The sequence below is a fragment of the Thamnophis sirtalis genome, unplaced genomic scaffold (genome assembly GCF_051295495.1).
Source record: "Thamnophis sirtalis isolate CommonGarterSnake01/CBP01778 unplaced genomic scaffold, rThaSir2_p1.2 scaffold_2, whole genome shotgun sequence".
In the NCBI taxonomy this organism is placed as follows: Eukaryota; Metazoa; Chordata; class Lepidosauria; order Squamata; family Natricidae; genus Thamnophis; species Thamnophis sirtalis.
This window is the reverse complement of record NW_028261382.1, coordinates 5650913-5666535: the sequence shown is the minus strand read 5'-3', so window position 1 is coordinate 5666535 and position 15623 is coordinate 5650913. Positions and strand designations below refer to the sequence as shown.

Genomic DNA, 15623 nt, shown 5'->3' with positions numbered 1-15623 from the left:
AACTGTCAGGAAATCCCTCCTTATTTCCATGTTGGGTGCCTCTTTGACTAGCTCTCACCTGTTACTTCTTGGCTGGCCCTCAGGTGCTTGGGAGAATAAGTCAACCCCCTCCTCTCTGTGACAGCCCCTCAAATACTGGAAGACAGTTATCATGTGTCCCCCCCCCCAATAACTGGTTTCCAATGTCTGGTTCAAAATCTTCAAATACTCTAAATGGAGATTTCATCCAAAGTTTCTCCTTTTGATCCAATAGTCTAATAACTGCACCAGAATAGAATAGAATAGGATTAGAATAGAATAAACGTGATTAGTTTCCACCCATTGCTTCTTGTCCTACTAAGATTTAAGATTTGGGGCAGCTAGTTGGAGATGAGTTAACACAAGTCTGTCCACTCTTCCAAAAGTCTCCCTGTTGGCCTGATAATGAGGAGGGGGATTACAGAATCCCAAAGTAGAAGACCTCCCAATGACACATCCAAGGTCTATTTGCAACCATCTCCTCTTGTTGAAGCTCTGGGGTTCCACCTCTTTTGGCAGAAAAACCATCTCTTAGTGGCAGAGATGAGAAACCTCTTGGCCCTCGAGATCAAGGGTCTCCAAACTTGAGACCTTTGAAGACTTGTGGACTTCCAGAACTCTGGGAGTTGAAGTCCACAAGTCTTCAAAGGTCTCAAGTTTGGAGACCCCAGCTCTAGGCGATGCTAAATACAGTTCCCGGCATTGTTCAACTGCAGCGGAGCTGGTTGGAGCTCCTGGGAGTTATAGTTTTGATCAAGAAGTGGAAGGTCCCAATTTCCCAGCTACTCTTGCTACTTAAATAGCTTGTATCCAAGATGTATCTTGATTGACTTCTCATCTGAAATTTCTCCTTCCTCTCCTCCTCGGTCTCTGCACCTTCTTCCCCAGGGGACTGCCTACAGTCAAATGTAGAGAAGGATTGGCCTTTTTTATTCCCATGTTCTGATGCCTGAGCAGGGTAAATAACAATCTCTTCCAAAAAGAGATGTAGTTATTAAACACAACTCAGCTACTGCCAGCAAAAGCTCCAGGTATCCCAGAGGGAACTAGGAAATAAATTACCCACTTACAGAATGTAATTGGTGATGGATTAAAAATCAATGGCTAGAACAAGATAGCAGTTTTTGGCCAGGTTCTCCAGAGAAGGAGGAGAAAGAAAATACCCTTCCTAGGGAGACAACCCGCTCCATGTTTCAGGTCATGGTTGCCAAGGTTTAGACATGAGCCATCCTGCGTGGGTGGGGGGTGGGGGGGTTCCTGGAGAAATATCAAGGAGACATTTCAGAAGCGTCAAAGTTGTGGGGTGATAGTTAACGCCAAGGGTAATCTGGAATAACCAGGTCTGCAAGTTTAGTAAGATCAAAGGGTGGACGTAGAGGTGAGGAACATCAATGAAGGCTCTAGAACCTCTACAGACAAATCCTTCTCTTCTTTAATGGTTTTCAAGGAGAGTTTTGGGTGGGTGGATGTGTTTGTGAAGGGGTTCATAGCAATCTTAGCCAGTGGGCACTCTAGAAAGAGTGCAGAGAAGAGCAACAAAGGTGGTTAGGAGACTGGAGGCTAAAACATATGAAGCAACTCGGTATGTCTAGTTGAATGAAAAGAAGGACTAGGGGAGACATGATGGAAGTCTTGCAATATCTCAGGGGTTGCCCCAAAGAAGAGGGAGTCAAGCTATTCTCCAAGGCACCTGAAGGCAGGACAAGAAGCAATGGGTGAAACTCATCAAGGAGAGGAGCAACCTAGAACTAAGGAGAAGATTCCTGACAGTTAATCAGTGGAACAACTTGCCTCCAGAAGTTGTAAATGCTCCAACACTGGACGTTTTTAAGAAGAGATTGGATACATTTGTCTGAAGTGATGTAGGGTTTCCTACCTAAGCAGGGGGTTGGACTAGAAGACCTCCAAAGTTCCTTCCAGCTCTATTATTCTATTCTATTCTATTCTATTCTATTCTATTCTATTCTAAATTCTGTTCTGTTCCGTTTTGTTCCATTCTAAATTCTATTCTATTCTATTTTAAATTCCGTTCTGTTCCGTTCCATTCCATTCCATTCTATTCTAAATTCTATTCTATTCTACTCTATTCTATTCTATTCTTTGCTTTTCTATTCTAAATTCTGTTCCATTCCATTCTATTCTAAATTCTGTTCTGTTCCATTCCATTCTAAATTCTGTTCTATTCTATTCTAAATTCTATTCTATTCTTTGCTTTTCTATTCTAAATTCTGTTCCATTCCATTCTATTCTAAATTCTGTTCTGTTCTGTTCCATTCTAAATTCTGTTCTATTCTATTCTAAATTCTATTCTATTCTATTCTTTGCTTTTCTATTCTAAATTCTGTTCCATTCCATTCCATTCTAAATTCTGTTCTGTTCCATTCCATTCTAAATTCTGTTCTATTCTATTCTAAATTCTATTCTATTCTATTCTTTGCTTTTCTATTCTAAATTCTGTTCCATTCCATTCCATTCCATTCTAAATTCTGTTCTGTTCCACTCCATTCTAAATTCTGTTCTATTCTATTCTAAATTCTATTCTATTCTATTCTTTGCTTTTCTATTCTAAATTCTGTTCCATTCCATTCCATTCTATTCTAAATTCTGTTCTGTTCCATTCCATTCTAAATTCTGTTCTATTCTGTTCTGTTCTTTTCTGTTCTATTCTATTCTATTCTATTCTATTCTATTCTATTCTATTCTAAAATAGCCACACATGTACTGCAGCAATACTTTGCAAAATCCTAGTTGTAATGTTGTGTGTGAGGGCCAGAACCAACTAAAGAAAATGTGATTTCACACTGTTGCATATATGAAGCTACCCCTAACAATATCATCAAAAACATCTGTCTCTCCTAGGTCCTTAGGAAGGACTCGCTAGGTGGCTAAAAATGCCAAATCCAATCCAAACATCTGGCTGATTGTAGGCTCAGCCCGTTATCATAATAATCTTTCCAGAGTTCCAAGCAAAACCGGGCCAATTTTGCATTTCCTTTTGCTAACACTGATTGCTTTGTTCTAATTGAAAATGGAAATGATCGTATGTTATTTTTGGCAAGGGGGATAAGGTACCGGTCTTTATTTAAGTAGATAGCTTAGGGGAGGCATTAATAATTCACCCCCCTCATGATTTGTGATGTTGAGGATTTCCTATGGCTTCTCCCGAAGATCTGAAGCTTGTGACCAAACTTCAATCTGGTTGTAAACGCTACTACGCAACTTGTGTGTTTTTTTTTAAATTCAAGCACATTCCCCTAGAGGGCGCTGGTAAGCCACAAACATCAATTCTGAAGCCTTTTAAGATGTTCTCTCCACTGTGCGCTAAGCTTAGATGTTATGCCCAAAAGTATCATGGCCAAATTACACCAAACCAAGATGGAATTCGATTCAGGTGTGCCCAGAATGCCTAGTTTGTTTGGTTTTTTTTTTACTGTCAATGCTCCATTCTCATGCAAATGCCTAATTGAATATAATGCGGATTTGCACATATTTCTATGTATTTTTCCCGAATGCCATTACTCTGCTAAACAACTAACTCCCACAACACCATCAAATTATTTACTAAGACTGTATTACTATTATCCTTCCTCGTACCTACCTCTTCCCACTTAGGACTATAACCATGTTGCTTGTATCTTTACAATTCATATTGTTTTATTTGTTTCCTAGTATGATTTGATTGCTTATTAGTAACATATCACTAAGTGTTGTAACTTATGATTCTTGATGAATGTATTTTATTTTATTTTTCTTTATGTACCCTGAGAGCATCTGCACCAAAGACAAATTCCTTGTGTGTCCAATCACACTTGGACAATAAAGAATTCTGTTCTGTTCTGTTCTGTTCTGTTCTGTTCTATTCTATTCTAACCCCCATTCTATTCTATTCTGTTCTATTCTGTTCTATTCGAACCCCTATTCTATTCTAACCCCTATTCTATTCTATTCTATTCTATTCTATTCTAACCCCCATTCTATTCTATTCTAACCCACATTCTATTCTATTCTGTTCTATTCTGTTCTATTCTATTCTAACCCCCATTCTATTCTATTCTATTCTAACCCCTATTCTATTCTATTCTAACTTCTATTCTATTCTATTCTAACCCCCATTCTATTCTATTCTATTCTATTCTGTTCTATTCTAACCCCCATTCTATTCTATTCTAACCCCCATTCTATTCTATTCTATTCTGTTCTATTCTATTCTATTCTATTCTAACCCCCATTCTATTCTATTCTATTCTAACCCCCATTCTATTCTATTCTATTCTAACCCCTATTCTATTCTATTCTAACTTCTATTCTATTCTATTCTAACCCCCATTCTATTCTATTCTAACCCCCATTCTATTCTATTCTAACCCCCATTCTATTCTATTCTATTCTAACCCCTATTCTATTCTATTCTATTCTATTCTAACCCCTATTCTATTCTATTCTATTCTAACCCCCATTCTATTCTAACCCCCATTTTATTCTATTCTGTTCTATTCTATTCTATTCTAACCCCCATTCTATTCTATTCTATTCTATTCTAACCCCTATTCTATTCTATTCTATTCTACCCTATTTTCCCCAAAATAAGACAAGGTCTTATTTTCTTTTGATCCCCGAAATAACCACTTGGCCTTATTTTCGGGGAGGTCTTATTATCTTTGAGGTGCAGGAGGCAGCGAGCGTGGTCACCTCATGGCTGCTGCTATGTTGCAATAGTTTCAGGGAGGGCTTATTTTAGTGCATGGACTCAAAAGCCCATTGGGCTTATTATCCAGGGAGGTCTTATTTTCAGGGAAACAGAGTAATTCTATTCTATTCTATTCTGCAAAAAAAAAAAAAAAAATTGTGGCCACCAAATGTTATGAAGTAAACGGTAAATCCCTCACCATCTTGGATCGAAGGCTAATGTGCAGCTTTGGTGAAAGGGTGGTGTAAGGGTGTGGGGTGGGGGGAAGCTAAATCTCGTTTAAATTTAATTAAGATTCAGCGTATCGGTTTGCATGGTGAGTGGACTCAACTCTATAATAGAGTTCAGCTTTTGTGTTCCTCGGTACCTGGAAAGTCGAGAGACCGGATTGTCTGCGCTGCTAAGAACATCTATTGGTGAGTCCTTTTCTGGGTGAATTTTAGGTTTTTTTTTAAATTACCATCGCATCAAGGGGAGGCCGCCGGCATTGTTCAGGGTTCAGCCTGATGGGTTTCAGCCACGCCACTGGGCCTCCTGCCTCCAAACAATGTTTTTTTCCCCCCCTTCTTCTCCTACATGGGTTGGCTTAATTGCCGAAAGGCTCACTGCTGTGTAAACCGCAAACTGTGTTTCTTGCCTCTAAGGTCAACGGCCAAGTATCAAAAGTGCCAATTTAAATGTAGCCAGTGGAGAGATTGCTATATATTTTTTTTTAAATGCCACCGGACTGAACAGAGAAGCACGAAAGAGCAGCCCAAACCCTTGTGTTCCAAGAGAGAAGTTGCAATGGATGGCTGTGAAGGTTGGACCACAAGGAAGGTTGAAAGCCAAAGAACGGAGGGCTTTGAACTCTGGGGCTGGAGAAGACTCCTGCATTGAGTCCCTTGGACTGCAAGGCCATCCAACCTGTCAGTCCTAGAGGAGATCAACCCTGACTGCTCTTTAGAAGGCCGGATCCTGAAGAGGAAACTCAAAGACTTTGGCCACCTAATGAGAAGGAAGAAGGATTCCCTGGAGAAGAGCTTCATGCTGGGAACGATGGAGGGCAAAAGAAGAAGAAGGGGACGGCAGAGAATGAGATGACTGGATGGAGTCACTGAAGCTATCTATCTATCTATCTATCTATCTATCTATCTATCTATCTATCATCATCTATCTATCTTCTGGAACTCAAAGACTTTGGCCACCTAATGAGAAGGAAGGACTCATTGGAGAAGAACCTCATGCTGGGAACGATGGAGGTCAAAAGAAGAAGGGGACAGCAGAGAAGGAGGTGGCTGGATGGAGTCACAGGAGCTATCTATCTATCTATCTATCATCATCATCATCATCATCATCATCATCATCATCATCATCTATCTTCTGGAACTCAAAGACTTTGGCCACCTAATGAGAAGGACTCATTGGAGAAGAGCCTCATGCTGGGAACGATGGAGGGCAAAAGAAGAAGAAGGGGACGACAGAGAAAGAGGTGGCTGGATGGAGTCCCTGAAGCAGTCGGCCTGAGTTTAAATGGACTCCAGAGGATGGTAGAGGACAGGGAGGCTTGGAGGAACGTTGTCCATGGGGTTGCGATGGGTTGGACACAACTTCGCAACTAACAACAACTAGAGAGAAGAGGTTGTCAGATGCCAGGCCTGGACTTCCATAGGATTCTGCCTCTCTATTAGCTCAATAGCAATAGCAATAGCAATAGCAGTTAGACTTATATACCGCTTCATAGGGCTTTCAGCCCTCTCTAAGCGGTTTACAGAGTCAGCATATCGCCCCCAACAACAATCCGGGTCCTCATTTCACCCACCTCGGAAGGATGGAAGGCTGAGTCAACCTTGAGCCTAGTGGGATTTGAACAGCCGAACTGCTGAACTGCAGTCAGCTGAAGTAGCCTGCAGTGCTGCATTTAACCACTGTGCCACCTCGGCTCAACTGTCTCCTTCTTACTGTCTCCTTCTTACTCAAACTGCAACGCTCTGCAAATTGCAAAGATTTGCAACGGTCCTATGTTACTCAGAATACTACAGTCAAAGACTTGAAGGCTCCACTAAACTCATCGACTTCCCTACTAGAGCCAGTGTCCAAATTACTCCTCCAAAATATTCCTTGAGCCCTTCTTCCACACAAATAGCAAAAAGGGATCTCCATTCTTTCTCTGTGGGCTTAAACCCAGACCTTCAACGTGAGTAAGGTCCTTCCTGAAGTTCTAATGGAATCTGCCTTCTGGGAAACGAAGGGCATCATTCCAAGACCTGCCGATTAATTAATTCCCATTTCGTTTCGCTTTGTTTCTTTTAAGGGAAGAGCAGCTACTTAGAGACAGGATGACTACAGTGGCCCAGAATGGAGACCCGAGACCTTAATTTGATTTGAGGGGCTCAGGCAGGATGATATTAAGAGAACATGGTTCCTCTCGGTCTGATGCAACATTTGTAATGGAATGAAAATCTGGGGAGGAGAGGGGAAGAGACGCTGCCTGAGGAAGGATCAAACAAGGAAAGGAAAAGTCCATAGTTGCTTTCACTGCCAGAGAAAGAATTTTAGGGTTTGTCCCAGGGGTGAAATTCAGCAGGTTCTGACAAGTCCTGGAGAACCGGTAGCGGAAACTTTGAGTAGTTTGGAGAACCGGCAAATACCACCTCTGGCTGGCCTCGCCCCCATCTATTCTCTGCCTCCTGAGTCCCAGCTGATCGGGAGGGAATGGGGATTTTGCAGTATCCTTCACCTGGAGTGTGGAGGGAATGGAGATTCTACAGTATCCTTCCCCTGGAGTGGGGAGGGAAAGGAGATTTTGCAGTATCCTTCCCCTGGAGTGGAGAGGGAATGGAGATTTTGCAGTATCCTTCCCCTGGAGTGGGGAGGGAATGGAGATTTTACAGTATCCTTCCCCTGGAGTGGGGAGGGAATGGAGATTTTTCAGTATCCTTCCCCTGGAGTATGGAGGGAATAGGGATTTTGCAGTACCCTTCCCCTGCCATGCCCACCAAGCCACACCCACAGAACCGGTAGTAAAAAAAATGAATTTCACCACTGATTTGTCCTAATTAGTCAGATGGTTAAAAGTGATGACGGGAAGTTTGTACCTTCAAACATGTAAGATGCTGGCGTGTCTTGTAGCCTAAAGTAGATTTAGCTCTTGGAATTGTGTTTCTTGTCTGAGAAGGATGATGTCAGGCCCAACCCAAGAATGACATAGAACAATCTAACCGAAGTCTAGTTCTTTATTTGCTCACGTCAGGGAGACAGAATCTTGCCAGGATAAACCTAGATTATTCTAACCGGGGAGAGTCTAAGGATTGGCTCTCTTAGCAATCTTCCTTCTCTGATCTAGCTCTGGGATGTCTTGGCTCACTCCTCCCTCCTTGGATTATGCTCCCTTCTTCCTGGGGAACATCTATGGTCCATCACACTCTTCCCCCTCCATAGGGACCGTCCCTCACCAATGATCTCTAAACCACATCAAGAGCACATCAATCACATCATCCTCAAGGATGATCTAAGCCAGGGGTGTCAAACGCAAGGTCAACAGATTGGATATGGCTCCTGGGATTATTAGATCTGGCCTGCAGTCCCGCCTTAGAAATAACAAGGTACCAGTCTGCGGTGCCTCTGCCAGTGAAAATGGCGCTCCGTTTTCGCTGGCAGAGGGCTGCAGGAGGACCTCACCCCACCCAGCCCCGTTCAGGCCATCAAAAATGCCCCCCGACACGAAGGATGTCGAGCTGGCCATACCCACCCCAGCCACGCCCACCAAGCCCTCCCGCGCAGGTCAAACACAACCCTGATGCACCCCTCGATGTAAATGAATTTGACACCCCTGATCTAAATCATAAAGGGTCGCCTGCACCACCCGTTAGAGAAACTGGCTGAGCATGCAAAGAATGGCTTTTTAAATAGATAGATAGATAGATAGATAGATAGATAGATAGATAGATAGATAGATAGATAGATGATAGATAGATAGATAGATAGATAGATAGATAGATAGATAGATAGATGATAGGTAGGTAGGTAGGTAGGTAGGTAGGTAGGTAGATAGATAGATAGATAGATAGATAGATGGATGATAGGTAGGTAGGTAGGTAGGTAGGTAGGTAGGTAGGTAGATAGATAGATAGATAGATAGATAGATAGATAGATAGATAGATAGATAGATAGATGATAGGTAGGTAAGTAGGTAGGTAGGTAAGTAGGTAGGTGGGTAGGTAGATAGATAGATAGATAGATATTTAGATAGATAGATAGATAGATAGATAGATGGATGATAGGTAGGTAGGTAGGTAGATAGGTAGGTAGGTAGGTAGGTAGGTAGGTAGATAGATAGATAGATGGATGGATGGATGGATGGATGGATGGATGGATGGATGGATGGATGATAGGTAGGTAGGTAGGTAGGTAGGTAGGTAGGTAGGTAGGTAGGTAGGTAGATAGATAGATAGATAGATAGATAGATAGATAGATAGATAGATAGATAGATGATAGGTAGGTAAGTAGGTGGGTAGGTAGATAGATAGATAGATAGATAGATAGATAGATAGATAGATAGATAGATAGATAGATGGATGATAGGTAGGTAGGTGGGTAGGTAGGTAGGTAGGTAGGTAGGTAGGTAGGTAGGTAGGTAGATAGATAGATAGATAGATAGATAGATAGATAGATAGATAGATAGATTGATTGATTATAGGTAGGTGGGTGGTTGGGTAGGTAGGTAGGTAGGTAGGTAGGTAGGTAGGTAGGTAGGTAGGTAGATAGATAGATAGATAGATAGATAGATAGATAGATAGATAGATAGATAGATAGATAGATAGATAGATAGATGATAGGTAGGTAAGTAGGTGGGTAGGTAGATAGATAGATAGATAGATAGATAGATAGATAGATAGATAGATAGATAGATAGATAGATAGATGGATGATAGGTAGGTAGGTGGGTAGGTAGGTAGGTAGGTAGGTAGGTAGGTAGGTAGGTAGATAGATAGATAGATAGATAGATAGATAGATAGATAGATAGATAGATGATAGGTAGGTGGGTGGGTGGGTGGGTGGGTGGGTGGGTGGGTAGATAGATAGATAGATAGATAGATAGATAGATAGATAGATAGATAGATAGATAGATAGATAGATAGATAGATAGATAGATACAAAAAACAGCGCCACCTACCTCCCCGGCCTTCACTATCTGCTGGTTTCACTTGGATTGGACGATTCATCTGCCAAAGGAAACACAAGAAGGATTGGTGAGCTTCTAGGTTTGTGTAGAGCCGTTCCGTGGTTCTAATAGGAGTCATTTTTGCTGAACTGGGGGAAAGCGGCGGGGGGGGGGGGGCTTTTTCCAGATTTAGATGATCTCCAGAGGCATCTATGTCTGTTGGAGATTCTCGCTTATCCAGGCCACGATTGTCCCAAAGGTGCTTTTTTCAGAAGGCTATTAGACTTCCTTGTTCTCCTCTGAAGACATTGGGCTTCTCATCCAGGAAGCTTCTTCAGATCAACGTCTGAAGCAAAAGGCCTTCAAGGAAGAGCAGAGGAAGGCGAGTTGCATCCTGAAAAAGCCCTTTTGGGACAGAGGCATCTATATGTACGTATGTCTGTGCCCATGGGTGGAAATTCAGCTCATTTTCCTGGCAAAGCATTAGCTGAAAGGTGCTGCGGTGTGCCAGTGGCCAGCAGAGCTGGACAGGGAGGAGGTCGGGGAGGAACATGGGCCAGTCCTGGGGTCTGGGGAAGGCTCGGACGAGGGCTCTGTGTCAGAGGCAGAGATGGGGCCGAGGCCATCTGGCAGTGATCAGGTACCTACGGAGCTAGACAGCAGTGAGGCAGAGGAACAGCTGGAGCCTGTTCCCAGTGTGCGCATGCGCAGAGCTGCCAGAAGAAAAGAACAGCTCAGAAATCAGGGTCGTCTTGGGAGTAAAGTCACAAGTGGAAGGTGAATGGCCCCTCCCATAGGACATAAAAGAGGAGCGAAAGGGGAGGGGGCTTTTGCAGGAAACTATTCGTTCCTTCGGTCGTTAGATTTGTTTCAGGAGTGTGAAGACCTGTCCGTGAATCTCAGAGACTCTGTGCCCAGCCTTTCCTTGCCCAGCACCTCATTTGGACAATATTTACATGACAGCTTTCCAAGATAGATAAGGTCCGTGGTCATAAATACGCCTTTGAAAGACTGTTTGCCAGGCCTTGGCTGAATGTGAATGAGAGGAATTCACATTCGTTGAATAAAAGGGGTTTTGTCGGGGACCAGGACTCTGCCTCCTGCTTTTTGGGGAAGCCTACGTCAGAACAAAAGAGAAATGGACTGAGCACACCATGATGGAGGGAGGGGGGGGAAACAATTTAGTTTTGTTCGGTAGTTTCATGCTAGGACCCATGGTGACCAGGTAGTGTCAACACAAAACAAAGAGGATATATTTGGGATCACTTGGCAAAGATCAACAATAAAATAAACCAGACTGCCATCATGAACAGAACCTTCGTTAACCCTCCGAATGGATCCTTTCCCCCTAAGACCTGCATCAAGGAATTGGCTTCCACATATTTCAGCCCACGCCAGCAATTATTCTAGATCTGCTCCAGTTTTTTAACTTTTCTACCAAGCTTCACGCACGCAACATAATTTCAGAAGGATGGCCCACTGACCTTAATTTTCTCAATGGATGCTAACTGTTTTGCTACTCATCACACAAGGAGTATTGTCTCGATCGCCAAACATAATTCCTCCCCCCCCCGCACCAATGTGAAGTTTTAAACCGGCATTTCTCAACCTTGGCATCTCTTCAGATGCCAGGACTTCAACTCCCAGAATTCCCTAGCTGGCATGCTCGTTGGAGAACTCTGGGAGTTGAAAGATCACCCTTATCTCAGAGTAGCTAAGGCTGAGAAACACGGCTTTCGACCGATTAAGCATTATCATCCTAGATCAGGGGTCCTCAAACTTGGGAACTTTTAAGACTTGTGGACTTCAGCTCCCAGAATTCTATGTTGGCGGGGGAATTCTGGGAGTTGAAGTCCACAAGTCTTAAAAGTTGCCAAGTTTGAAGACCTCTGTCCTAGATCCAAGAGGAAGATCCTCGAAAGGTTGGGGGAGGCTTGGAGTATAGACAACACAAGACAGGAAAACTCAGCAACAAAATTAGTATGGACAGAAAACGGCCACAGTGTGTTGACTGTGGTGAGATTCCCCACACCACAACAATATAAGATCTGTTTGTTTTCGGCTTAGCTGCCGCACGAAATCAGCCATGGTGGTTTATGAGCTGAGCTTCACAGCTTAGGGTGTGTGTGTGAGACGGAAATCCAAGCATTCGAACCACGGTTAAGCAGACAGAGGCTTATTGTAATGACTGAAGCCAGTCTGGAGACTGAGTCCCAGGGCAGGTGGATCAGTGGTGGGTTTCAAAAATTGTTTGAACCTACTCTGTGGGTGTGGCCTCCTTTGTGGGAGTGGCTTGCCACCCATGTGACCGGATGGGAGTGGCTTGCCGCCCATGTGACCGGATATGAAGATGCCGACTTGTCAGAACCACCTTAAATTACCTCACACACAGCACTGGCATGCATAAGAATATGATGTAAACTTGTTTTTTAAAAGGCATCTTTGGTTTGCGTTAAAACAACTTCAACACACGCAATGTTCTGATTGCACCACAAACGCAGTAGTCATCCTTACCTTTCACAGAGGCACTGAGTTTTATAAATAGGAGCATGATAGTGTAGAATAATCATATCCAAGGACCAGTGGTGGGTTTCAAAAGAATTTGGAACCTCTTCTGTAGGTGTGGCCTGCTTTCCGGGTCCACTGGTGGGACCTCTTCTAACCGGTTTGGTAGATTTGACGAACCGGTTCTACCGAATAGATGCGAACTGGTAGGAACCCACCTCTGAGGTGGATGGATGGGTTGTAAAAAAAATGGAAAAGGTTTCCTGAAAAATGGCTGGTCTAAAGAACTGGCCAGAATGTTGAACCAGAAAACTGTCCGCATGTCAACACTTCAAGCAAGCATGACTGCTTCTATCTAAGCCACTTCCTAAGGAGGCAGGATTGGAGCGAGCTAAAAAGATAAATGCTACATTTATAGCCTGGAACATCGAGCTAGGAGAGTAACATGAACTGAATACAGAAGCCTCCAGGGGTACCACGCTGTTGTTTGCGAAGCCGCCTCTGTTGCCGCGGTGAAGGATGCCTTTCCCAGCATCCCTCGACCAACCGGGATGCCTGCAGCTCCTCTCTTGCCTCTCTCTCCGCCACCTGACCACTCTCCCCCTGCCAATCAGACTGGCTAATTGATTTGTGTATTAAGAGACATTGTTGATGGCATTTGATGGCTATTAAAGTCAATTAAAGCTCCTTCGCTTGATTGGGGTGACAGATGAATGGATACGGAGGCATCCAATCCAGTATCGGGCATTTGCAGAGAAACACTAAGACAGTCCTACACTCCACATCTGACCGAACTCAAAAGAAACTCACAAGCATAAACCCTGCATGGATGGAAGACGGGGTCTCTGGCTGTACTCTGCTGGAAACAAGTTCTTTGTCCCTTGGATTCAGGAACTAGTTAAGAACTAGTTAAGAACTAGAACTAATTTAGTAGCCTCAGAAGATTAGACGCTACAGAACATGGACACCACCTTCCAACAGCCTGACTTTCTATAGATCGGTGTTTCTCAACCTTGGTAGCTTGAAGATGTGAGGACTTCAGCTCCCAGAATTCCCCAGGCAGCATATGATGGACTTCAACTCCCAGAATTCCCCAGGCAGCATATAATGGAATTCAACTCCCAGAATTCCCCAGGCAGCATATGATGGACTTCAACTCCCAGAATTCCCCAGGCAGCATATGAGGGACTTCAACTCCCAGAATTCCCCAGGCAGCATATAATGGACTTCAACTCCCAGAATTCCCCAGGCAGCGTATGAGGGACTTCAACTCCCAGAATTCCCCAGGCAACATAGGATGGACTTCAACTCCCAGAATTGGAGTGAGGATTTCAACTCCCAGAGTGAACTTCAACTCCCCAAATTATGTGGACTTCAACTTCTAAAATTAGGCAGACTTCGGCTCCCGTGCTTGCCAGAGAATGCTGGGAGTTGAAGGGCAAAGCTGAGAAACTTTGTGTAGAGAGTAAGGAAGATAACTTCACAAAGATATGCAGGGACTATTGCCTAGGTAAAAGGGATTGAAACATTGTTTAAGTCCAGGAGACCCAGATAACATTCAGAAGTCAGGCAGATTCTTCCCTGATTCATTGGAGTGTATGAGGTCCAGCATAATAACAACTTGCAAGATTCTGTTATTATAAGGTAAAGGTAAAGATTTCCCTTGCACGTATGTGCTAGTTGTTCCTGACTCTAGGGGGCGGTGCTCATCTCTGTTTCAAAGGCAAAGAGCCAGCACTGTCCGAAGACGTCTCCGTGGTCATGTGGCCAGCATGACTAAATGCTGAAGGCGCACGGAACACTGTTCCCTTCCCACCAAAGGTGGTTCCTATTTTTCTACTCGGATTTTTTACATGCTTTCAAACTGCTAAGTTGACAGAAGCTGGCACAAGTCATGGGAGCTCACTCTGTTACGCAGCGCTAGGGATTTGAACCGCCGACCTTTCTGATCGACAAGCTCAGCGTCTTAGCCCCTGAGCCACCACGCCCCTTCTGTTATTATACCCATCTCTATTAAAGTAGCATTAACCTAGCTGTGATGTTGATTTCCTGTTCCAGTCTACCCAGTAGGCTGACGGGTATGTCTAAAAATCAGACAGTCCATCATAAATACCCACCTGAGTACATGGAAGTAACGAATCTCTAGTAACCAGAACATGTTTTTAAGTTGCTTCCTATGCTCGTTTAACGTTTGTTGATTTTGCAGATTCCTAACTTGCTTCCTAGCGTTTCACACAACCAGCTCTTCCCCTTTTGCCCGAGGCTAACGGACCAGCTGGTGAAGGAACACCAGCGACAAGTGAAGTTGCAAACTTCGAAGCTATTCTTTGGCACCGCAAGTTTTTGATGCGTCTTGGCAAGGGAAGCTCCGATTTGGCAGATGAGCTTCCCTCTCTTGGGAAGAGTCGACGACTCAATAAAGAGCCGATTCCTCTCTTAATGACCGGGCTTTGCCAAGCTTAACAAGAAGGACTTCTGTCCAGTTTGGAAATACGGAATGGCTGGCTGAACCTGGATCTGTTAGGAGGCTGGGAAATGTGGTGTGCAGAAGAGTCGGTGTGGAGAGTGCGCGGTGGAACGGGATGTGATGTAGCGTTATCCAATAATACGATTGAAATTGGAAGGTGTCTTGTGGTGTCCTGCTAATCTACCCCCTGCTCCATCCAGATTCCACTTGTAGCATTCAAGTGACAGATGGTCATTGAATTGCTTCCTAAGTACCTCTGCAAAATTGGCCTCCATTTATTCCCAGCGTCCGATCTTCCATAACGTCTGGAAGTTTCTTCTCTCACCGAAGCTGGCCTTCTACCGTATGTCACGTCAATTGCTCATCCTGACTTTGGAATGGAAGGGAATATCCTTCTCCACTGGCAACGTTTCTGAGAGTGGAAGACAACTGTCTCCGTGCCTTCTCCTCATCACACTAAGTGATAACACATTTGGAATGCAGAAAATTCATTTATTCATTATAAGCTCATTTCCACCACCACCCCTCTGGGAATTATGGGTATATTTATGACTTGGCTGGATGCTGTCCCATTTTTTTTTCACACCTCGCACATAGTCAAGCTATGATACCAAAGGGGAAAAAAAATGTTGGCGAAACTGTTTTGCCTTGGCCAGCTATTTTTTCCATCGGTAAGGTCTTAATTCTTGTTTATCTGGGTGTTGGTTTCTGGAGAGGATGTGTTCTGGTGTTGTTTCCTTCTTAATTCCTAAAATAAGCAGGGATTAACACCAGACAAACAAACAAGCAGAAAACAATACCCTC

At 43.7% G+C, this 15623-nt stretch overlaps 1 protein-coding gene across 6 annotated transcripts in view; it reads right to left on the bottom strand.

Moving 5' to 3' along the window:
• CELF6 (CUGBP Elav-like family member 6) overlaps window positions 1–15623 on the bottom strand; it is a 172434-nt gene that overhangs the window by 38661 nt on the left and 118150 nt on the right. For all 6 annotated transcript variants that reach the window (XM_087704094.1, XM_087704096.1, XM_087704097.1 and 3 more), the window contains one exon: window positions 9860–9908. In XM_087704094.1, the coding sequence (XP_087560220.1) occupies window positions 9860–9908 (49 nt within the window). The remainder of the gene's footprint in view (window positions 1–9859; window positions 9909–15623) is intronic.